The 25739-nt window shown below is 36.2% G+C and overlaps 1 protein-coding gene across 2 annotated transcripts in view; it reads right to left on the reverse strand.

The window, feature by feature from the left end:
- Positions 1–399: 399 nt before the first annotated feature.
- Positions 400–25739, reverse strand: part of GALNT1 (polypeptide N-acetylgalactosaminyltransferase 1) — an 86593-nt gene continuing 61253 nt past the window's right edge. For both annotated transcript variants that reach the window (XM_058830912.1, XM_058830911.1), the window contains exons 5-13: positions 23944–24110; positions 17976–18183; positions 16321–16491; positions 14773–14890; positions 13633–13813; positions 6363–6502; positions 5285–5383; positions 4378–4512; positions 400–2026 (exon numbers count right to left, since the gene is read on the reverse strand). In XM_058830912.1, coding sequence (XP_058686895.1) covers positions 1880–2026; positions 4378–4512; positions 5285–5383; positions 6363–6502; positions 13633–13813; positions 14773–14890; positions 16321–16491; positions 17976–18183; positions 23944–24110 — 1366 coding nt within the window. In that variant the 3' untranslated portion in view covers positions 400–1879. The remainder of the gene's footprint in view (positions 2027–4377; positions 4513–5284; positions 5384–6362; positions 6503–13632; positions 13814–14772; positions 14891–16320; positions 16492–17975; positions 18184–23943; positions 24111–25739) is intronic.

Genomic DNA, 25739 nt, shown 5'->3' on the forward strand with positions numbered 1-25739 from the left:
AGAAAGGAATAAGTCTTCTCACATTTCTCACATAACCATTAAGAGGGACTTTTTCAGTTTGTTTTTTTTTAAGTAATTTTGGCACACTTCAATATATTTCTCATAAATTATTTTCATAAATCACTTCAATATCATAAGATTTGCAGGGCTATCCAAATAAAAGGGTCAGTAAAAGAGAGTTAGATATTTGGATGTTTTATCTAATATTAAACCCACATTGTCTCATCCTATGTATTTTTAAAGCAGCAATGTAATAGCACGATTTGTTAACCTTTCCCCTGCTTTCTATATGAAAACTCTTGTGTACTGCTTCACAAATAAGAGAGATAACACTGAGAACAGCAACTTGGGATAGTAAATCTAAAATGGCCTTAACAGCCAAATATAGTTTCACACAACTTTTGCATGAGTCTAAGTTTAATTTGCTTTACAGGACAGTTGGCCAAACAATGACATTTATCATAAAAATATCCTCTCCATTAAGCAAATCTAATTTTTCTTTCCAAAAGAAAATTCAGTGTGTACTCTGAGCATTCAGTGGCTCATTTCAAGATCAGATTACACAGCTTTTTCTTAACAAAACAAAGCAATTCAGTTAAAAAATGCAGACCAATGTAATGACATAGTCATATTGCTTTTGGCTATGTTAACTTTAAAAACCATGCCAATTTCACTATTTTCTTTAGGTTTTATTAGAAAAAAGCAGCAGATCAACATTACAATTCAGAGTCTAATCTAAATATGCACTTGACAATGAAGCACATCTGAATATGAAGTGAAAAAGGATTCCAAAAAAACCTTCAGTTTTGCTAATCTTCTTCAACCCAAATCATGTATCTTTTCTTCTGGCTTTCTGATGACTGAAATCAAACAAGGAACAAAAGATTTATTGCTATGAAAACAAAACTGTAGTACAGTAGTACAAGTCTTGGGCGCTAAAGCATACTGAAGTTAATTTCCAAGTGTACTTAAATCTTTTGTTTGGCCATGAAAGTCCATAAGCTGACTCACCCAAGTATAAATTGAAAAGGCAGGTCTGGGAAAAAAAAGTTAGACAGCATGTTAACCTCCAGTTTTCAGACAGTAATAAAAAGATACAATTCCAACAGCCAAGAAATTAAAATTAAAAGAAAAGTGGATCTGACATTCAAGAGCTCAGTTTATTCTTTTTCTCATTTTGTTTGCACCCAAAATAATTTTAGACTCACCCGGAAAAAAAAAAAGTATTTATGGACTATCACACAATTGAAAAAGAGAAACAATTGCCTTTTGACTTAGTTATTTTCCCCCACTGAGGTATAAAATCTACATATAAATTTGATACTTTACTATAACAAATTGTACTTTTCATAGTTCTGATTTAGTTTCATTAAACCCTGTTTACTTTTAAACCACAGAATTCTTATGTCATGATACTGAATCTGGTTTCCAGCTCTCTCTTTCATTTATTTGTGGATCTATATTTTGTAGTCTGGTTACCACTGCTAACCAGGAAAAAAAGAATTCTTGAAACTTTCTTCATTACAACAGCACTTTCAGCAGAGGTTACTGATGTGCAAGCAAACTAAAACGATATGTAGCTCTTCAGAGAGACTATTTCATTGATTATGTTTCCACTGTCCAAAGGTTCTCTAAATTATTTGCTGGAAGAAACTCTTTCGATCTTGTAAACATCAGTGGGCACAGTTTCACTGCTACGTGTGGTAGTTTCCCATCCTTATACAGGAAGGCTGGTTCACAGATACTGAGAAGCTGCAGTTCTAACAGCTGAGGAACTGTGGATTCTGCCAAGCAGAAGTTTCTTCTGTAGCTACTTAACAGCGTAGCCAAAGTATCAGCCGAGGTAGCCCAGTCAATCTTTGCTTTTCCATAGAACCTCTCAGAATATTTCTGGAAGGGTGACGTTGCGGAGCAGCCACTGCTGGGAGCGGCTGCCAGTGCAGTCTCTGATGCTGGGTACCTGGCTGTCCTCTTCAGTGGCTTTGTCCAGGCACTGGTTACTGTTCACATGCAACAGGGTTAATTTCTTCAAGACAAAATAAAAATAAATTAGCTTTATAAAATTCACCAGGCATAAGGCAACCAAAAAATTTCTAGCTGGCATCAAAACTTTTCCATAGGTACCTGTGAAACTAACAGGAACTAGACAAGACCCTGTGGTTACTGACTGCAGATCCCAATCCTAAAAATCACTTAAACATGCAATATAACATTGTAGACACTAAAAGCAGTGATTTATGAAAAACAAGTCTTAACTTGTAAATTACGTTCTTTGTCAAGCAACATCCACTATTCTTTAAAAAGGGCTATACAGCTAGGGATCTTTGAAGAGCCAGAAGTTACAGGCTGGTAAGATATACAACTTCAGTTATTAGGTATAATAGCAGCTTTTATCAGATCACAATGAACACATTGAATATGTTTTCAATAGTACTTTTTTTTTCCTCAGCTGGGGACACAATACTGATCTTACACTATGTTCTTTCAGCATTTTTTAGGCTCTTTTTAAAAAATAAGTTCTTTTATGAAAGGTATGTGCATCACCACGTGTGTATCTTTTGCAATACCTACTAATCTCATTTATGCAATCTTTGGTAAACCACTCCATCTAGAGTAAACCACTCTACCTCAGCGCTATCCTCAGGGAGAAGAGATCCTCAGAAGCTGCCTTTCCTGCCACTCCTCAGTGCACCAACTTGCCTATGGTACCACAGGCATTACTACTGTATTTCTTCTCTCATTCAGCAGCTCAGCCAGGCAATGACTGAAGAGTCATGGTCTTATGTGCACAAGCAGCAAAAGGCAATAATAAAAAAAAATCAAATTCAAAAACCTGAGCACATCAATCTCCTGCACTCATAGAGGTGCTGAAGAATGAAGGAAGGAGTTGAATGGAGGCAGAAAGAAAGAAAAAAAAAACCACAGGAAAAAAAATCACTCAACAATGTGGGCAGGAATTCTTTTTAAGCATCCTATAACTTTTTTTGTGCTTTATTAGCCAGCTTTCAACTATGCTCTGAAGATTATGCCTAGATTTTATACTGAAAAAAATAAAGAGAAAAAACACATATAACCAAATTTATGGCTAAAGATCAGCAGAGGGGGAGTCGTTGACAATCACAGCAAGCCAGATTATTGCGATTACGAGTCTAAAGATGCATTTTTTTTTTTTCTTATCACTGGTAAGATAGAAACCTAATGAAAAGCACTTGCTCTTTGGTAAATCACTGTAGGTGGTAATATTATTTATATTATTTGCTTAAGTCAGGTAAACTAACGACATTAAAAACAAGAACAAATGGTTCCCAAGACTAATTTAATCTGGCAAGCCTTCAGCTTTTTTCAGTGTCCTATCAACAGCTGCCAGCAACATGCAGAAATCCTAGCAGAGATCCACTGTCTTCCACATTGACTGCTATCCTAATCACAAAATCATCATTCACACGTAATTGCTCTTGGTCTAAAAGATTGCAGGCTTTGTTAATACCTCAGCTACTGAAGTCCATAGCAAGTGCATTTAGTCCGAAATAACCCCCACCTTGCTTTTTAATAAGCGAAATTACTTTTTAGTAGCCAAATACCTGAAAGTTCTTTTTTAAAATAGTCATTGCATATACTGGCAAGATTCTTCATCTACAAATTGTCTCACAACTTTCTTTTTTTATAACGGATTTTAAATTAACAAGCTTGAGAATTATTTTTTTTCTAACTATCCATGAAGTCAGAGTTGCTGATTGCATTACTCAATCACAAAATCATTTCTAGAGCTTGCAAATCAAATTAATGATGAATTGATCAATCAACAATGATTTCTAGAATCTGTCAGTTCAACAAATGAACTTCAAAGTAAATTTGAACATTACATTATGTAGGAGAAAGAGCATGATTGAAATAAAGGTGTTTTAAGCATCTATTCCTTAGACATAATAAGATTAGAAATGTAAAATTGTCTTTATAAGTTTGCAATGCTTATTTTTTAATTAGACAACTATTTCCTTTTAACTTTATGCAAGACAAGACACCAAGTGCTAAATTTATCACATCATTACACTTATCTTTTATTGGTCCAATATATACCTGGAATACTTCTCTGTTTCTGATCTGATCTAACAAAACACTACATTGTCAGACAATATTTCTCCAGAGGGTCCCAAGGCACATGCAAAATGTTCTTCCAAAAGCTCCCCCAAAACTCACCAGGTAATTAAATCAACACAGATGTCCACTGTGTGACTACACAGTGAATTAGTAACAGAGGGAACATAATCCTGTTCTGTCTGTCCAATAGTGGTCCCACACTGGAATATGTTGCTCTGTAGGCTCATGTAAAAGCCAAAGATGTCTCATTCTACAGTCAAAAGTCATTAGAAGACTTACCACTGGATCATATTCCCAAAGCTGATTTCCTTTTAGATGGTGGCACTTGAGCATTGTTACTGGGCCGTTAAGTTTGGATACATCTAAACACAAATCATCTGTTCGAATTTCTTTGTTGGCAGTATATGAGAAAACCTAAACAGAAAAAGAATGAGAGGAACTGAGAAAGAAATGCTTCAACCAAAAAATTCCTGGAGTGAAGGGAAAGGGGAACATTTGTGCATTATTTCATTTATTTCCACTATTTTTTTTCTTTTTTTTTTCTGTTCCCTTCATAATAGCAACTCTTGGGAAGATATTTTAAATTTCCTTTTTTTTGGGTGGGAAAAAGTATAAACACAATCACAAACTGTTCAGTCAAAATAGACTTTTTTAATTGAAGATTGCTTGCTGTGAAGGAACAGGAGAATCCTTAAACAAAGGTAATCTCTGTTTATGTGAAAACAATCAAGAATCATTAAGAAGTAGAACAGAAAAACAGATGAAAAATAAATCCCAAATCTGACACCCAGAAAAAAGATAGATTAAAAATATATTTCAGGCACAGGCATGTTTATGTTGTTTTTTTTTTAAAGCAACAATGCCCATCAGTAGTTCTAACCAGAATGCATTCAAGAAGAATCTATAGGAGATGAAATCTAGCTGATAGCATTATTTTCCTCCCATGATTTTGTTTTTGACTTTAAAGTTGATATAAAATGTATTGCAATCAGACCTGAGAAACATACAAACAGAAATCACCACCAAATCTTCTCATGCATTTCCTCTTACAGGTACTTTCTTTAATGAGGGTTTCCTAAGTATATTTTGAAGATAACTACTGAAAACATCCAAGAATTGTCCCAAAGTGCAGCAGTGTCTCAAATAATTCAATAAATTAAGAAAATTCCTTTAAAAAAATTGTCACCTGATTGCCACCCATTCCATGGCAGTTAAAGATTCCAACTTTCTCATTTTCTTTTCTTGCCATGTTATCCAGACATTGATTTGTCTCCACATTTCTTATCTAGGAGGGAAGAAGAGCACATCACCAAAGGCTGATATTTTCAGAAGATAATTAGGTCCATATCAAACCATGTTGCCACCATAGTGGCACCAGTTCTCTCTATACACCATAACCAGAGGCTATGTGAAATAAATTATCCATATTAGCAGTGAGGGATCACTCTCCAAAACTCAAACTCTCAAACAGCTTACAGAACCATGATTGTTTCTTTGCTTTCTTTGGGAGATTCTTCCACCTCGCTTTTCCACTTTTTGCTCAAAGACTCAGCTACAACAGCATGAACTCAGTTGAGTGTGCAGGCCAAAACCTTCAAAAGTATGAATCTCTATATCACTATATAGTAAGCAGGCAGGAATATCAAGTCTCTTTGTAGTCATGAAGAAGCTAGTTCTGCTAAAACTTTCTTTTAAAATCAACAGTACAAAATCACTCTGTAGAAAGCTTGATATTTAGTTCAACAAGACTTGTAGAGGAGAGAGTGCCTACTTATTTAGGAGAGCATCATCTGTACTATTTCTACAGTTAAAAACGTTAAAGAAAAAAGAGAAATGCCCAGCAAGGCTTAGGGGTCACTAGATTTTGCTGGTCACTGGTGAGGGTTCTAGGGGTAAAGTTCAGAACAGCTTTTAGGCAAAGACCTTGTTTGACCTAGTACAGCTCCAAGCAAAACTTCACTTGTACTCTATGTAGAGAACGTTATACAGAAAATTATGCACAACTATATTTCTGAAGTAATACTTCTAAAGCCATTTATATTACATTTTGTACTGTAGTAGAACAAAGGAAAACATTCAAATTACAGTACTGTACACCAAAGTCCAGTTGTCTGCCTCACTGAGAAGCCAGATTTGTCATTCTACATGTGACAGAAACAGGTGCAAGATACTTGAACTTTGCTGGAGACAGCTTGCTTCAAAACACAACTTACCGTGCAATGTACTTTACATACTGAAGACAAACATGAAAGATAAAATCCTACCTCTCCCAGAGAAAAGTAATGGCGTGGAATTTGGGAATCAGGATAAACATTCTCCAGGTACCAGGAGAAAGGCTTGCACTGGAGCTTGCGCCTTAGCCCAAGTCGTGATGATATGTCCCCATAATCAACTTTAGTAACTCCTGAAAAAAAAAAGGAAGCTGTATTCAATTTCTGACAATAAAAAACATTTAATTCCACTTCATAAGAAACCCATTAGTACAATTTACTACTTCCATGAAAGGCTTTTTCTTTAAAAAGTCACCTCTATGCTAAGGGGTTTTTGCTTAAATAGCACTATGTTGTTTATACTCAGAGAAAATATGTCTGTCAAGACCTGTGTCTTCTTTTTTCACAACAGATAGAATTGCTACATCTGGGCTGTGCATGACAATTTCTTACCTGTGGTTTGTGGAACAATTTGGAGGTAGTTGCTTACTAAGTTAATAGAGGAGAAAGGCTGAAACCTTTTTAGTCACTAATGCCATTCTATCCCCAGTGGTAACTGGAGTATGTATCTATGCAGCATAATACAGCAGTCTCCCTCTGTGGAGTAAGCAGAATTCCAATTAAATTTATTTCTGTAAGCCAGGTACCACCTGCTGGACTCTTCATCATCTATCTAACTGCACAAAGAAACAGGCAGAAAGCCGCCTTCATACAGAACATTAAACCTTAAATAATTCAGCATTTGTTCAATATAAATGTAGCATTTGCAGGAAGTATGTTCACCATTATGACTGTTATCATTTTTTGTGGTAGTTTGCTTGCTTTTTTTATGCCTTTGCTCCTCGTCTATCAAAGTGCTCCTTCTTCCTGTATCTGCCCACTCCTTTCTGGTTGCTTTAATTTCCTCTGAAAATTAATTTGTGCAAGTCCCATTTGCAGATGGGTTGAGAATAGTATGCATGAGCTCTAGACATTTTTGCTTCACTCGAATTCAGAATTATGGTAATTAATATTTCAATAATAATAATAATAATAATAATAATAATAATAATAATATAGTAGTAGTAGGGTAATTTTTACTTCTCAAGCATCATGTCTTTTGTCTATTTCCGACACCACACTCCATATCACACAAGTCAAATGTAGTACACTACTGAAAAACCCAAACAAAAAAAAAAAAGAACAAAAACTGGCCCCAGCAATCTATATTTCTCTATCAGACAGTAAAATATGGCTCAGCTGGTTACCACACTACAGATCTCCTACAGGTCTCTAGCTGCACACGTTTTCCAGAAATCTCTCCACTTGAAGGACTGCAAGTTACCTCTAAAATTCTTGACCTCGGAAAGAGTTTGAGACCTTTCTAAGCTGGCATACTGTGTATTAAATGGACTTGCCAGCAGATGGTGTCTTTCTACTCAATTGAGACAGATAATTGGATCAAACTTTAGCTGTTTGTAAATGTCAATGAAAGACACAATTTCAATATTCCAGAAAGAAAAAAGAAAAAAATGTTAGCCGGATTTTTAGGTGGGTTTTTTATTTTCTTTTTGTTGTTTGTTTGTTTTAAAATATTTTATTTTAATAAATATTTTGGAAAGCTATACTGGTAAGGGAATGAAAGCAAAGGAAATAATTTTTCTATAAAATCCCAGAAAACTTCTGTCTGGGCTTTCAAGTCACAAAAGAAGCCCTCAAACCAAGAAATAAAAGACAAATTAAAAAAAAAACAACAAAAAACAAAAACAAAAAACAACAGAACAACTCAGCCACAGAATGCTGCTCTATCTTCATGACAGCAAATATTTGCTCTACAAGAAAAGCAACACTTTCTCAAAAGCTAATGCAAGAACAGAAAGGTTCTGTCCGCAGCTTAGCACTGGATTCTTCATTTTTCAGTGATGAAAAAGCAGCTGATGGATGAAACAGCTACCATGCCACTCTTGCAACAACCTTACAACACTCAAAACATACTCAGGTTGCTACACTGACCTCCCAAAAACAGCGCTGCTAAGGTTTTGTCACATCACTGAGTGGCAATAAGAATTAAAGTCACATCCGTAAATAATTAAACATAAAGTGAGATTTAATAGCATATAAGAAAGCTGTTTCTTAAAGTAGCTTTAAATGTCACCACACACACGAAGTGCCAGCTGATTTTTCCCTGTTACACTACATTCCATTAAACCATTTTTATTCAGAAAGTTTTTAAAAATCCTCTCTGATTGCAGGTCTTCACCAAACCGTACACAAAGATTACAGTCAGCAGCAGGTTAGCAGATGGACTGAAGAGTAGAGTTGCCTTAGGGGTGTCCTCTAGTAAGGCTGAATTATTCTGTTTCCAAGACTTCTGGTGCCTTATCGCTATTCCTCTAAGCCAGATTGAGTATTCCTATCCAGTGCAGTGCTACTCATGGGGAATTTCTTTTGGGGGAGGGTGGAAAAAAGAATGGAAGAAAGCAAGGAAAACTGCAGCAAAGTATAGAGCATACCAAAAATTAGGTACAGGTTTAAATAATTATTTCCTCCAAATTTTATGTGTACACAACAGTACAAAGTTGTGTAGACAACGGTACAGACATATAAGCTTCTAGGGGTTTTGGACATTTTTTCAAAGGCTCAGCTGAAAAACAAAATAAAAACCAAACTGCAAAACATAAACTAGACCACATTTCCTCTGAGGAGACAATTTTGCCAGATTCAAAAGATATGTGCATTGTGAGGAAGACAGTCGTGTCCACTTGTTTTTTCAAACCTTTGGTCCATTAAAAAAAAATAATTAGGAAAGAATCACATAACCACTGAACCGAATGGTTTGGGTTGTAAGGGACTTGAGGATCATCTCATTCCAACCCCTCTGCTATGGGCAGACACCTTTCTCTATACCAGGCTGCTCAAAGATGCATCTAACCTGACCTTGAACATTTTCAGGGATGAAGCATCCTCATCACACAAATCAGAAATAGTATTTAAAAAACCTTGCTACTATTGTCTTTATTTGACCATAACTGTATTTTTCCTCAACCTCCCTGACCCCAACCCTAATTACATTTAAAAGTTTGTGCCTCCCTGGTGACTCTATTTGTCACACAGCTTGCTGTTAACTGTGGGACAATCACATGCATTTTTTTCCACACACGTGCTTAAAGACATACTCAAAATATAAATACTGGCAATGCAAAAAATATCTTCTTGAAATCATCCAGCTACACCAGCACCAGCCATCTTGCAGCAGTTGTGCCATCCTCAAAATTTCAAGAGCTGAAGATTTCCTTGCCCAACTTAAATAATGTATGGCAATATATTTATGCTAAAGTCCCTTGAAAAAAAAATAGCATGTTGTTATCATCATGATTATAAATTAGTCATTTTCAAAAGTAGAGTACAAAAACTATTTCATCCAAACATATATATGTAAAATATATATCTCATCTTCTAATAAAAATAATATAACTTGTTTTTATTTATTATTATGAAATTCCATAAGCAATAAGAATTAAAAATTAATTTGAATAGGGACATTCTTTGCATTCCCAATTAACGCTAATAGGGACTAGTAGCTGAACACAAAACCACATGGAAACATTTAGTATGTACTTTAAGCACAGGCTTAGCTACACTCTCAGCTGTGGACTCAGTTCCTCCTCTGTCCCTCGTATCAACCATAGATGTTTTCCATTTCCAGTCTCTACATACTGAACCTTGACTTTCTGTGCCTGGCTAGAGACCAGGGCATGCAGTGATTAGATGCAAGGCCTGTGGCTCCAGTTTTCAGGGTAACACACCCGTCTCTGTCTAGATGACTCCTGCTTAGGTAATTCCACACTGCTGTCTTTTCAGGCTTTCTTCCTGCCCTCTTAGTCCCAGGCCAAAACACCTTCTGGGTGTATCGCAAAACATATCTCAGAATATACCCTTTGGGGCAAAGCTGACTAGCCAAAAGCTTTGCAGCTGCTGCTGCCAATGGGACCGCTTTCCCTCACTCACCTTCAGATTCCTGCTGTACCTCCTGTGCTGACACACATCCCAACTTAACCCTGGGGATCCAGCCCCCAGGAGAAATAACCCTGACAAATCCAGCAAGTCATGGAAGCAGCTGATGCAGATGAAGGATCAGCAAGTGAGGGGAGGTGAAGCCCTTATTACTACCTGCCATACCAGCACACCTGCCATGAAAAGTAAGGCACTCCCCTGACAGGCATCACCATCAGCCTCTCATCCTGCACTATGCAGTCCTAATCTTTTAGCCTGGAGAAAGTGATGAATGACTAGCACTGGAAATGAAGAAGTAGCAGAGTCCACAGAAAGAACGACTGGAGCCAGGAAACAGATTATTCACATGCTGGATTTGTTTTCTGAAAGCCGAAGAGAAAATGGTCTGGGAAACAGGGCCCTGGTGTAACACATGACTGTGAGGAAAGCTACCAGCTAATGAGGAAGGCCTGCAGCCAGTGCCTGCACTGCTGGGGAGAAGAGCTGCTGCCTGCAAAGGGACAGGTTTGGTTCTGGCTGAGCAGCAGCTGCAACGAGTTCCTGCCCATCCTCCATCTGTACCTAGCCGCTCCTAAGCAGAGGGATGGCTTCTAAAATGCACACAAGCTTAAAACAAGACAAGTAGCAGTTTCTACTGGGCTCTACTTATAAAAGAAGGAAAGGATTACAGGCTTACTTTTCAAGAGGGCAGCTTTCCATGTAACAACATTACATCAATAGAGAAAAAGTCTCTTGAGTTCCTATCATTCAAGCAGCAAGACTTTTTTTCCCAAACAACACAGATTACATGAAGTGGGAAAGCTACCTGAGAATCTTACATTTGCTTTCCTGGATGAATCCCTCTGTGATTCACTATCTTAGGGGAACAGAAAACAAAATATAAAGGAGGAAACAAATGTCTTGTTAGCTAGGATCAGTGATGCTTGTCAGTATATTATCTCCTTCAAAATCCTATTTTTTGCATCCACATCAACTAGTGAGAAAAATCCTGGGTGCACAGAGGATTGCTTGTTTTCCTCATTCATCTGCACCCAAAGCTTGCAAACCAGCATCAGCTCAAAAATCCTCACCTCGCTCCTTGCAAGGACATGTGACAGTTTCACAGTAATACTGAAAGTACACTTTTGTACTAGCAAACAGTTACACAGGCTGCACACAGTGTTCTGCCTGAACAACACCAGCATTCTGTAAAAACTATTCATTAAAATTTTTATATTAGAAGGATATCTGGAAAAGCTAAGTGAGCCGAGCTAGGAGAGATTCACTGAGTTCCTAAACAAGTAATGCCCACAAGAGATTTTTGAAACCCGTACTGATGCTATTTGTCGTCAATGGGTAAAATCAGTCTGCAACACTCCGCTAAGATTGGACATACCAGAATTACAAGAATAAGGTGTTTGTGAACTTCCCGTAATAGTAATCCTTGTTAGTTAATACCTACTGGCTCTGACAACTTAGATGGACTTGGTGGGTTGAGAGGTATGAGTGGCTCTGAGCACATTAGTGTGTTCATTCTCTGAACAACAGGTTTTCATCAGAGCTAAAGAAAGATCCACATTACTGGGCATTCTCCTCACAGCCCCAGGCAACAAATCAATTTCAGAATAACCCAACTTATTCAGATACAATAATATTCTATTCTTGAGACATTTGAAATTTCTGGCATCGAACTTCAGTGCACAGTCAATATGGTCATGGGGACACAAACAAGAGCGTGTGACAGGCGGCAGGTGCAGATGCTCTAAGAGCAGCTTGGCTACAGCACATCCCTATCCAACAATCACTCAGGCTGTTGGCATACAAATTATGCAAACAAGCATCTTTTGAAAGAAAAGAAAATATACAGCGCAGTTACAGATAATTGCTTAATGTACTTTCACCATTTCAGAATTTTTACTATCTTTGGAGAATGCATGCATATTCTGTAATACCATGAAAATGCTATGAAAGTCACATCAAAAAAACCCAATACTACAAAATTCAAAGAGTGTAACTCCTTTTGTAATTTACACTTACCACACAAAATGGAAGGAATACAGAGGTTATATATAAAGTAACAGAGCCCTATCATGGTTTATCAGTAATTTACATTTTTAAAATAATTTGGTTCTGTTTTATAATTAGGTCTTCCTGCAACTTTGTACCTTTTAAAATCTAGCTTGACATGGACACATAAGGGCAACCTTTACCAAAAAAGACCACCTATTTATATATAACTTTTCTGAATATTTACATATGTTCATGTTTGAATTCATAATGCTGTATTAATTACATAACAGAGCAATAACAATAAGCTGTTAGCTTCTGAATTCACCTAAAGAGCTTTGAATAGCAGCAAGACTTTTTTTTAATTAAGTCTTACACAGTCTCATTTGAGTAAAGCATTCTTTTAAGACAAAACCACTGTAAATCCACATTGTCAGTTGCTCTTACAAGCATCTGCAAAACCTATAATCTAAAATTTGACACTGTTCAGACTCATATTACATTGTATTACAGCCTTTAAATGTCAATAGTAATGTAGATTTAATAAGCAGGTCATAAGCAAATACTAGTTTTAAAGGAATTTCTTTGGAAAAACAGATGTGGCATATAAAACTACCACTTGGTACACACAGTCTAATGTCTCAAGTATTTAGAAATGTTGGCTGTTGCTACCTGAAGTTTGTCCTTTTATATAACAATAAAAATAACCTGTAATTGAAAGTTAAAATTCACTATTTCCCAGGCTTTTCTTCTCCTGATTTTTTTTCAGAAAATTTGGGTTCATAGGAAATTTTCTCTCATATTTTATATCCTCTTGTTTTGCTAACATCCACATTAAAAAAATCATAAATATCATCAGTCAATTATATTGGCAACTTGCCTGTATACTCTAGATAGTGAAGTACAAATTCTATACAGAAGATATTCACTTTTGCCACTCCTACTTCCAGGTTTCACTTAAATCACTTCTGATGTATTCAGCACGGAATGCTTACAATATGGAAGCCAGAGCCCAAAATTCGGCACATTATGCTATGATTTTGGATGGCTAATTTTCAGCACTACAGCTGAGCTTTTTGATGTTCCACCGAGCTTCAATTCTATTGCACAGGAAGCTCATTCATAAACCATATTCATGTTAAAAACCAACAAAACAAAAACCCCTTCAGGGTACATCTCTGGCTAACAAAATTATTTTTCAATTAAGACCTTACCTTTTGTACACCTTGAGTTCCGTCTTAACAAACTTCAAAGCAATAACATTCTTATATAAATATGTTATTTCCCAGTAGTAGCAACATTTTAATTCTTAATAAGTATTTCTCATAACCAAAGACCTGCTCACCTGGGGAAATAATGTAGAAAAAGTTTTTGAATTCATCCATCCAGACTTCTGCGAGCCGCCTGTTATTTTTGTTGATAATCTGCCCTGTACCTCCTGGGAAAGTGTATGGTGTTGCTTTTCTGAACACATGCCCAACATGTGAACAAGTTACAATTTCCAAAGTGCCACCACACTGCCAGATCTGGAAGCGATAGAACAATTATTGCATAGTTACAAGTTGTTAAAAAAAGTTCCAAAACATTAATCACTTGCTTCTGTTCAAGGTGGGGAAACAACTTTAGCTGATGTCTAGAACAAATGCATACTGCATGGAAGAGAACTGCATGTTTTTTCCTGCTCAACAGCTATAGATGCTCACAAGAGCAAGCAATTTAGAATATGAAAGTATTCAGCCCCCAGAACAATACCACATCAGCCAGAGATTACTTTAAAGAACAGGGCAAGATGACCACAAAGGAAGGAAAAGGCTTACATGAATCACAGGAACTAACAGGTGTCTAAAACAGTCCATTATGAAACAGACTCTCCATGTAAAAGTACCCATGCACTTCCCAAGTCTCTGAAAATACTTTCAGCATTATCCTGGACCTTGAGAAATGGCAGATTCAGAAAGCTGTAGCACTTAGGAGAATCCCACCTATGTACTTTTTGCTGACAAGTAAAATGAAAGGAAATGTTTCTATTTAGTAGGAACAAAAATGAGAATAACACTGGTTAGGTCCACAACCAAATGAACACATGAAATCATGAAGTTGGAAAAGAGCAAGAAAAGAGGGCTTGTAACAGAGGTGCTCATACTTCATTGACACATTAAATAATGCCAGGACAGTTGATATCACCCTTAACTGATGCTCCCCCAACAGCTTTTCTACCTGAATTCCTTTTAAGACACTCATTCTTCAGAATAACCATCTTAATCTTTTAATCGCAAAGCTCTACCAACAATTCATCATGTACTTGTTACTGACAGATACAGATTTTGTGTATCTCTGCTGGAGGAACTTAGCAGGGAAGGGAAGGGCCAGCTGCAACAGAAGAGGACATTGGTGCAGGTGACAGATCTGTGTTTTACAGAACTCCAGATGCACTGTCCTGATTAATAAATTAATGATTAATAAAGCATTGAAGAGTTTTACCTACCCTGAAGGAAATTTCTAAGTTTTCTCCACCCCAAATATCCATTCCAGCATCATATGTTCCAATTTCCTGAAAGTAATCTCTGTCTATTGAAAAAAGGCCTCCTGCCATTGTAGGTGTCCTGGGAGGAGGAAAAAAAGTCACATAGGTCACTATAAAATCAGACTTAGATACATTTCACACTTACACTGACATAATAGCTGTTTATTTCCCAAGTTCCTAACATATTCCTTCGCAGTAAGCTTCGCTTCAAACTCTGTCACTGCTGGTGTACTTGATAGCTCAAATTTTTCCAGAGATGGAATTAGGTAGTGGCAGTTCTCCTTATTTTCTCACTTCAAACTGGTGTCTGGATAGAGAAACAGTCCCTAGAAAGCTGCTGTCATTCCTGGGAAAGACTTCTGCCTCCAATGCTTGTAACTCATAAAATAGAAACCAGTTTCACACAGGAAAATTATACTTCAGGCAGCTGTTCTTGAAACAGTTTTGGGAGGCCATTAAGCAGCTTTCTTGCTTTCACTTTTATTGTGTCATACAAGAAAATTGTACAGTCAGGGTTACATCCAGATCTTCCTTAGAGATTCCTTTTTGGTACAAAAAATAAAAGTCTGCTAGTAGTTTCTCAGAGCTTCAGAAACATCTCCCAAATTTCAGCTTTTTTATACAACAAATATACAATAAGTAAATTACATGTTAGGCCAATAATATAACTTTGTAGTTAAATTATTTACACTTTAAGTATAAATGATTTTATATCACTAGCTATTTTTCTGAAATGTTTAAGGCTTTTTCTGAATGACACACAAAATACAAGCTAAATCACAAGCTAACTAAAAACTTACATGTCCCTGCTAAAAGGAAACAGGGAACTACAATTACCCATATCATGAGAAGACCTCTTAATTTCTTAAACTAAAAACAAACAAAAACCAGCAAAGGCCAGATCCTGAGCTTTACTGCAAGTAAATAATGCCAAATTTTCAGAAAAGGACAGAAAATGTACACTTGCAATTGTTAAAAGGTACATATTACACATAAGCTATCTTGCTCATCACCTTTCTCATAAACCTACATGCCATCCAAGTATAAATTCACCTTCCATTCCCCCTTTTAAGACTTAAAGTTTGCATATAAATGGACATATACAAATATAGATACACATGCATATACCAAAAATCAATGCATATTTACAAAACACAGTTTACTTTGTTGTAATAAAAGATAAAAATAAGGTTCAATTAAAAAAAAATAAAAGAAGCTTTGTTAAAAACTTGTGCATCAGAAGGGCTTTCTGAAAACTAGTAATTCTGCAGCAATTACATAGAACTGAAAAATATTTCCAAAGTGACAGACTGATTGATTCCTTTATTGCTACCAAAGTTACCAACAACCAATCCATGCAAGAACTTTTATGCTGCTCCTTCAACCAGACAAAAAAGATGCTACAATGTTTCACAAAGTACCTAACAACCTTAAGCACTTACCTCCATGCTTATCACAAAAAGCAAATATCACATAAAGATTTTAACCAATTTAATAATTTCCCATTACCTAACAGGGAGGGTTCGGTCTCCTTTCCGTCTATCCATCTCTCTCTGAGGAACAGGATACCAACGAAAATTCAGCTTCCAGTTGAATCCACCATAGGTCATGTCAGAACCTGCCATATATTCAAAGGTGTCATCACTGATAACATCAATGATGGGACACACTACTGTCCTCCTAGGAAAATGAAAGAAGCAAAATTATTAAATTTTAAATCAATAAAATCTATTAATCAAAAGGTTAAAAATATGTTTGGGGGTTTTTTAGTTTTGTTTTTTTTAACACATACAGTTGAAATTTTTATAACATTCCTTAACAACATTACTCAATAAATTATTAACAGGAAACATACTCAAATTCTGTCTTTCTAATTGTAAATCTGATACAATTTTGGCAATGCCAGATTTTTTTAAAATCATATTTGCATTATTATTAGTAATACATATTCATCCTTCTGCAGACAGAAATAATGATCCCAGCTTTCTCATTGCTACAGAGTGATTAGATATAAAACAAGAGGCTCTTGTTTCTAGCTGAGTGGTCAAAGTAACTTGTGTGTTTTGAAATTAAAATTAGGATATTAACTCTGGGTATGTATTTTTATACACACTCAGGACTAAGAGATGATAGTAATTGTTAACAATGTACAACTACTGCATCACAGTTGACACAAAGTGGCCTTGTTGCCCACTGTACTGGCATTATTAATACATATATTCAGAGAAACCAATTCTAATCATCTTAAAGACACTTAAGTAACCATGCTCAAAGCAGGCTTCCTCTCATGGGAAGCTCTGTAAAACGATTCAGAGGTTGCTTGCAACTGAATTCAAAGGACTTAAGTAGAGACATTTGTACAAATTGTAACAGTGTATGTATTGTAGTCTCACAAAACCTTATTAATGATAACAAAGTTTACTTTGTCTTTGCACAGTACTGAACAAAGATTCTTCATTATTTGTAGCTTATTCATCATGTAACACTATATTCTGTAACATCACATTTTAAGTGTGACTTTTATCTATAACAATAAAAAAGCTAGGGATCTTTAGCACCATATTTTATTCTATTTAATATGCTGTCTACTGGCAGACTAGTGCACAACTACTGCTCAGATGCATGAATATTTTATAAAGCAGACAATTCTCTCACTTTCGTCCCCAACACACCTCTAAGTGTAGATCAACCTGATCTAGTAATTATTCTAACTTTAGAAAACACATCCCAGAAGACCAAGACACAGCTCAGATTTCCACAATCAAAACCATTATGTAATAAAGAAATGACAACGAGAGCCTGAAAATAGTTCTTGTTCATGATGTTGGTGCTACATGAGATCAGGGCTTGATTTCTTTCTCAAGAATATCTTCCCAAATTCTTGAAGGAATAGGGCAAGCTGCAGACTGAAGATCTCCATTTCCTCAATTTCATTCATTGCTCCCGCTATTTAACACATTATTCCATGCATCCCCATATGGGCTTCACTTGAAACAGAGTTTTACTTTTAAAAGTTTAACTAAATTAGCCTTTTATCCTTACACCACTGAGAATTTATTCAGCTCTTCAGAAAGTAGATATTTGCTTGTAGGCTATTTTGTAATACTTGGAAAAATTCTTAATAACTGAAAAAACCCAACATGGGTGAATAGATGGATAATTACCTGTCAGCTTTGATCCTTGCCAGCAGAGGTTCAAGCCAGCCTACTGTACATTCACAATGAGCATCTAAGAAGGTGATGACCTGGCCTTTAGAAGCAGCAGCCCCCTTTAATCTTGCTCTAATCAATCCAGAACGCTGTTCCATTCGAATCACATGAACAGGTACTTTTAGTTTTTTCACATAACTCTCCAGTGGTCTTTTCAAGAAGTCTGTAAAGAATGATCAAAACAGTCAAAACTCTTAGTTACATAGTTCAGCTTTTTTTTTTTTTTTTAATGAAGAGACTTGAATTAAGACACATTTCCCCAGTTCTTGTCCATCCTTTTTCTACTTTCTCAGCTAGCTTACTCTACAGTTCATAATACTCCTTTCCCCATCTCCCCAGTGTTTCACTTGATAGCACAGGAAATTCTTCCTCCTCTTTATTTCTTCATAATGGAAAACACCAAAATAAGAGAGGGTAGAATGCTTACACAAAACCTAGATGGTATTTGCAAGTCTTTACGGTGGAGAAGATGTGATACTTATTTTCAAAAACATGCATAAGTGCTCTTGGACATAACAGCTCTCTACCAAAGAAATACAGAAATGGTTTGACTAGCTAAATATAATGAACTGCCTCCTACAGTAATGCAACTTAGAGATAATTTCTTTGTGAGAAGTTTAAAACACAATCAAACTGATTTTTCAATTGTGCTTTCTCTAGGGTTTTCTGGCTAATATTTTTTCTATTAGATTATAACACCCAAAAAAAAAAGACAATAAGCTATACATAAATGAGAATCTGTAACACCAACAAATCTCAACGTAGCATGAATTATGAAGAATAAGTTATTTAAAATATAACAGTGAATTACCATACACCCAGAGACTCAAAATTCCTTGCACTGCAAAGAGTTGTTTGTGATGATTGATGGCAAAGGAAGAACAAAGAATTGAGGAAGAATGCAATGGACAGTCACAGAAACAGACTTCTGCAATAACTCGCAGTTTCTAAATGTGCAAGAAAGGAAAAATCGTCCTATTGCACAGCTATGGAATATTAGACTGTACACTCAAAGCACAAGGGAGTTGAAAGTTGCACTACAACAGTGCATGGCCTGTGGTAGAATTTCACATAGGGTAGAAAGCACCTCATACAAAAATAAGTGTGACACTGGAGGGGTGATGGGAAGCTCAGCACTATTTTGTAAACCTCAAGAGGCAGGGCTGACTAGAAGGTGATTACCATTCCTTACCACTTTTCCAGATGAATGAGTTCTAATTGCCTTCTCATTTTTTCTGTGCATTGTTGGACTGCCACAAAAACCCACAGAAATAAGTTCTGACATGTCTTGAAAGCTAAACTGTACTAAAAGTACATAAGAGTTTGACACATCTAAATATTTGTCTCCAGAGAAACTCAAAGCAAGCTAATTCTCATTTTGCATATGAACAGAGACTCAAATTAATACATGTTCTTTAGTGCAAACCAAGTGTACATATCTGAACATTTTTCAAGGCTTTTGGGGTTGAGCACAGAAATGATGACTCAGTCTGTAGCAAATATAGTCTCATCTCTTTACAGTGTAGCTTTCCAAAGCCACTACTTTAAAAGAACTAGTATCATGGCAATGTTTATAGCTTTAATGTATACATGATATACACAGAGAGAGTGCACAGCATTTCTCTCTATGCTCACCATCTGATGAGCAAGTCACAAATCAACATGTTTCTCTGCACATTTCAGGTGTAGTACTGATAAGCTTTTAAAGAAGTTCCATCAATTTTAAACTTAAATGAATGAATACGGGCTGTGACATTGGTTCTTGAAAGCAGTTACATTAGCAGAATAGTAAAATTCTGGTAGGGGGAGAGAAATATTGCAATAATACAACTGCAGGCAATCAAGGACTTGCATAAAACACAAACTTACATTACAGAAAGTCATGTTCGATGTATTGCATATGAAAATCTTGAGTCCTACCTATATTTTTCCAGTAAAGTATTTAAAATTTCAATTTATCAAGTTTTTTAACTTTATTTTCTCTAAGAAAGAATCAGAGATGTGTGTAGTGTTTTCACTACGGAGGGGAAAAGGTTAAGAAAAGTCCTTCTCCTATGTTTAACCATGTCCATAAGAACATTCTTATGAACTATCACCTTGGTTCAAAACTTCAGAAGGGACTATTCCCAGAAACAAACCATTGTGACAGACCTCCAGTAACTGTGTCCTTAAAATATCACTAGAGCTTCAGCAAAGTATGCAGAAAAGATAAAGCTTGATATCTCATCCCTATAAAAGCATAGTAAATAATTCAGGCATCAAGATTTCCGAAGTTCCTCTGCTACCAGCAGTTAGGGTAAAATGCTCAAATCTAAGCAGCTATTTTCCCTCCAGAACACGCTCACTAAGAGCAGTGCACATACCTTACAAATTGCTCCCTTTGTTCAAGTAGCAAGAATCTAGATTTTTTGATTAGTCATTCATCCAGAAATTACTAATAGCTTCTTATAAGGGAAGACCTATTTTTTTTTCTCTTAAAGAAAAAAAAAAAAATTTGAATAATCTTTTAATGAATGTAATACATTTTGGTCTACAAGAAACATCATGATAAAGGCATGGAGATTATTTTTTATACAAACCTATTGGTCATACTAAATTCTATATTGAACACTGCAATGAGAAGTTTAATGCAATACAGAGTCAACTGCTTATAAGTGACCCAGGATTAGAGCTCATTTTTCAGCATTGCTTCATACACTTCCAACAGAGTAAGGTTTGATAATATTTTTAAAAAAAACATCTCCACAATACTTCTATTTTGGAACAATACGTATTCATGTAGTTTTTTAGGTATAACTATAACTCTTTGTGGTAGATATTATTTTCAAGCCTTTTCTCTGTCAAAAGGATGCATAGTTTTACCTAGGACTGACGCATCTTCTGTGGAAGTAGCAGAACTAAGGAAGCCAAAAGAGCAAATATATTCAGTTCAAGTAAATTAGGTGCATTAGTTGAAAAATACCTCACCAATTCTATTAGCAAATCACACTTACATGACTATAAATGAAAAATTAGTTTTCAACCCCTTTTTTTTTTATTAAACTACAATAAAACACAAGTCTATAATTTTTATAAGCATGCAAAAATGTTTTTTTAAGAAGTATGGAAATTTTTGTAAGTATTGGCAGGGTTTAGTTGCAGTCACATTGCTTTGACCTGTATCTCTGTAGCTAAGTTCTGTGGATGTGGTCTATCCTGATGCAATCTGCCTACCACACTTGGCTATTGGGTGCTGACCTAGTTTGAGATACCAGCTAATCTTGATTTCTCCTGTTAACTCTTTCGAAACTAGTTACCAAAGATCAATACTTGAAAACTAAAGTTCCAGTTCTGATCGCAGTTCTGTGAGTAACTAGAGAACAACGTTACAGACATGTCTTGTTCCTCCAATGCTTTTCTTTTGAGTGTAAATAAATGCACGCTATTATGCAAATTCATTCTTTTAAGAGCATGACAGTAGCAGGTACAAAGTGTGCTTCAGCCAGACTGAATGCTTACTTTATCCCAATTAAAATTACTCTGATGTTAGAATTCAATATACAATACTCAGGCTGAATATTGTCTTTTTCTGGAAAAGTATGCTGCTTTAATTCAACACAAACAGAATGCTTAAGTAGCAAACACAAACCCTTCACATCTTCAGGCAACATACCCTTCTGTTTTGTTTAATGTAAAAGCATGCTTGATGGAACCATAACAAGTTCTTGGAAAACAGAACAAAAAAAAAAACCCTCTCAGTAATTGTTGAAAATAACAACAAAGATGCCTAAGTGATCTGAAATGAAGATCACAGGCTTCAAAAAGAAATACTGGAACAGGTTCTGTAACACCAACAAAGAAAGTATGAAATGCTCTATCTTTCAGCCTGGAATTAAGTTAAATTGTTTTTATTACCAAAGCCAGAAACAGAAAATTTATCTAGAGAAAACCACATGCTTTTTTAAGTGGACTATAATTCTATGATTCATAGTGAGGACATAGCATTGCTAGGTTAAAATTGATTTTTTTCTAAAACATAAATTGAGGAGGCAAAACATAAGTAATATGATGTCTACATATCCTAATATTAGCTTGCTCTTTATTTCTAGGTCATACTGAAAGCTGACCTGTCACAAATAATAATTCACACTGATTAAATTAGTGCCAAGAACTGTTTTGATAAATAAAATGTAGAATTTTTACATAAAGGTTAAAACACTACAACGAATCAAGGAGTATAATTACAAATTACCCACAAGTGCAAAAAGCAAAGATTTTATGTCATGCCTTTGTAAAAGCAAAAGTTGATCATGTCTCATTTAATCTGGAACACGTTTCTGTGGCACCTTGCATAGGCATTTCTCCTCTACTGCCGGAATGTAATTGTATTTAATGCTTCTGTTCTTTCTTCCAAATTGCACTGGAATTAGTTGAAGCACTTAGAGTTAGTGAAAAAAAAAAGAAAAAGCAAAAGCAAGTGGGAGTGCCCAAGAGAGGAAAAGAGCAGAGACAAGTGCAAACACAATCCGAGTGTGTGTGCTGTGCTTCCTTAGGAAAGCAGAGCGGTGAGAGCACAGCTGGCTGATGGGATTTGTCCTTGGCTACTGCACAGGCAGCTGTGCCCCATACCTACACAGCGTGGGACAGGCCAGCTAACATACCAGGCATCAGGCATACACACACAGCCTGAAGGAGCAGCTCAGTGTATTTGTTACCACCTTAGTGGTAGAGCAAAAATCAACTTCTAATGCTCTTCAGCTACACAAGCTCCTGTTAACCATGGTAGGTTCCCAACTATCCTAAAACCTCCCATTAGCCGCTGTAACTCATGTATCATAGGGCTACTTGGGGCAAATCCAGCTCCTGTCTTCACACACACAGATCTCGGGCAGATCTTGTAATCTGGACAACAGTCGGACATCTTACTCTGAAGCTGGAACTACCATAGGCAGCAAAACATGAATTTTGCATCACTGGAATGAGAAGCAACAGGCTGAGATGTCAGCATGCTGCAAAACCCTTCTATGTCTGACACATTTCCATGTATTCCTTCTGATACAAGCAACAGCCTAACAACTGGTGAGCGTCAAGACTTCTTCTCTAGTGGCCTACTTGATATTGGTTCAAATAGAAAACTTTTTAAAAAATAGAGGGAAAAAAAAGGTTGGATCAATATAAAAATATAGGCATGTTTTATTTAATAAACTTGTACTACCCTCTCACATCCATTCACCAACACAAGGAAGAAAAGTACTTCATAACCCATACCATCAAGAAATATTAAGCAAAAAGCAAGCCAAATGTCAATTTTTAACCAAAATTAAATGTTAAGTGTTATATAGAATATTATTTTTAATTCTAATTTTTAAATATTATGAATATTAAAATCTAAATAATATTAAATTAAAAAAAAACCCTCAGCTTCAAGTTTTGCTTATTATGCATGGCAAGTTTCATTCTGTAGAGTTTTCATCTGGAGCACTATTTAGTAAGAAATGGAACCTCTTGCAGCACAGAACCTGAATTTTAATTTCCCGTGAACTGAATAACCAAAATTGATCCCTCTGAACACCAAGCCTAATGGATAGTAAATTTAAATGTGTGCAACAGAGTTGCCTTTGCTATTATTACCAGGTGATTCAGGTATTAAATGCCCTCAAGCTGTATGAAAATACTAAAATTCTAAATGCAAAACACTTAAGCTGTAATAGAATAAACCCCCTAGCAAACACAAAGTCCATGCTGACAACAGAAAAGTAACCAGACAGATGAAGTTACACCAGCTGTCAGTGCAGAATGATCCATCTGTATTTCCAAATGAGCATTGCTCCCTCTGCCTTCCCCTGCTCCAGGTGCTGTGTTTTGCTAAGGAGGACTAAGCCCACACCAGGTCAGGTTCGGTTTTCGAAATAGAAAGAGTTAAGAGCAAGTTAAGTACCCTTACCTCTTTCACTGGCATCATCGACGAGGACGATCTCTTCCAGCATGTGCCGCGGGGAGCGGTTTATCACGCTGTGCACGGTCCGCAGCAGCGTGCTCCAGGCCTCATTGTGAAACACAATGACAACGCTTGTCGTGGGAAGGTTGTCTGCATACACCTTCGTTTTACACCTACAAACCAAATAAGAGCAGGTATTTGTAAAGGTCAAGCCTTCAGTTAGAGCTGTGAATCTGAGGTTTCTCTCTTGAGTATCGCTACGAACATCCCTGATATATCAATTTTATGCAGAGTGTGACAAAGGAGCACACAGTGCACATTTTATACATGCTCAAAGTGCTATAAAGTTCATCAAATTAAAAGTGATTTATATTCACTTTCCAAAGTTAGCCTGGAAAATCATAAGCATAGGTTTAGCTCTCCTAACAGCATATATAGGGCATTTATGTAAACTATGACATACACTTCAAGTAACCCCACATGCAGCTAAAATTTTTACATTCTGCAATGTTGTTTTAAAACAAATTGTTTTCATTGTCTTCTAGAAAAATAAATACACTGTACACAAAGTACTGATTACAACTCTGAAAAAATTCCAATTCTGCTCTAAAAAAATAACCACACAAATGTAAGTGTTCTCTGCACAGATTTGCTCCTCCTGCACATTTAAAAAGAACAGATACTTATGTAAGATTTGATGTTATTAATCCTTTAAGAATCAAAATTTAAGAGATATATGCAGATTTCAAACAAAAGGAAAACACTGAGGTGGAAAAAGAAATATATTCAATGGAGCTCCATTCCAACAAAAAAACTTTTACTCAAGTTGTTGAGTCAGTTCACTGTAATGTAACCTGAAACACCACAAAAATACATTAACAAGTATTCAGGACTATCATCCTAACAGCAGCACTGTCCACGGGCTTGAGAAGCACAGAGTGCATGTCCTCTACCCTAAATACACAGAAGCAGTGCTTAAGGAACAGCCTGCCAATACAACAGGATCTCGGTGTCAGCATCCAATACCATGCCAAATAGTGACACCAGGAATATCAGCCAGAACTAGGCTTCCTACATCAATATTTTATTTGCTGGATAACTCTTTAAGCCAGAGCTCTTCTCAGAGCAGCTCTCACAGCAAACCATCATTTCAGCTCTGAGGTGGTGACAAAAGCCCAGCATGCACAGATATCTCAGAAAGGATCAGTAAACCCAGGTGCAAATGAAGAAATACCTGGAAGGGCTTCTGTGAAATCATTTCTGAGAATTGAAGCAGTCAGATCCAGCACTATCTTCCTTCAACATTATACCTACTTATTATACAACTATTCCAATTTAATTATTCCTCACACTGAACTGAACATTATAAAATCTTTATGAAAAGCTTCCATATATCCCTATGTTATCCTGATTTATTTCACATGTAAAAAAACCCAAAAGCTTGCAAAGCATGCCAACTGAAAAAGCTATTTCTTTGGTATCCCTTGAAAAATAAAATAGCTTTTCACAAAAAGACTATGAATTTCAGATGAAAAATTCAATCATAAGCCAAATAATTTTATTCCCATGTTTGTCACTTGTTCAGTCTACTTTGCTACTTTAAACCCAAAATGTTTTATTCCTTCTGCTGCACTGCTTCCTAGACCAGAAAAAAAGTCTCCGATTTTAGACCTTCAGCTACAACAGTAATACAAATCCACCAATTGCTCCTCTACTTTTTGGAAGAATATTTGTAAAAAAGTCGAGAGAAGCCTGTTAGCAGTTCTCTATAAAAAGCAGTAACAATGTGTCATTCAGCAGGA

The sequence above is a fragment of the Poecile atricapillus genome, chromosome 2, assembly GCF_030490865.1.
Source record: "Poecile atricapillus isolate bPoeAtr1 chromosome 2, bPoeAtr1.hap1, whole genome shotgun sequence".
Taxonomy (NCBI): domain Eukaryota; kingdom Metazoa; phylum Chordata; class Aves; order Passeriformes; family Paridae; genus Poecile; species Poecile atricapillus.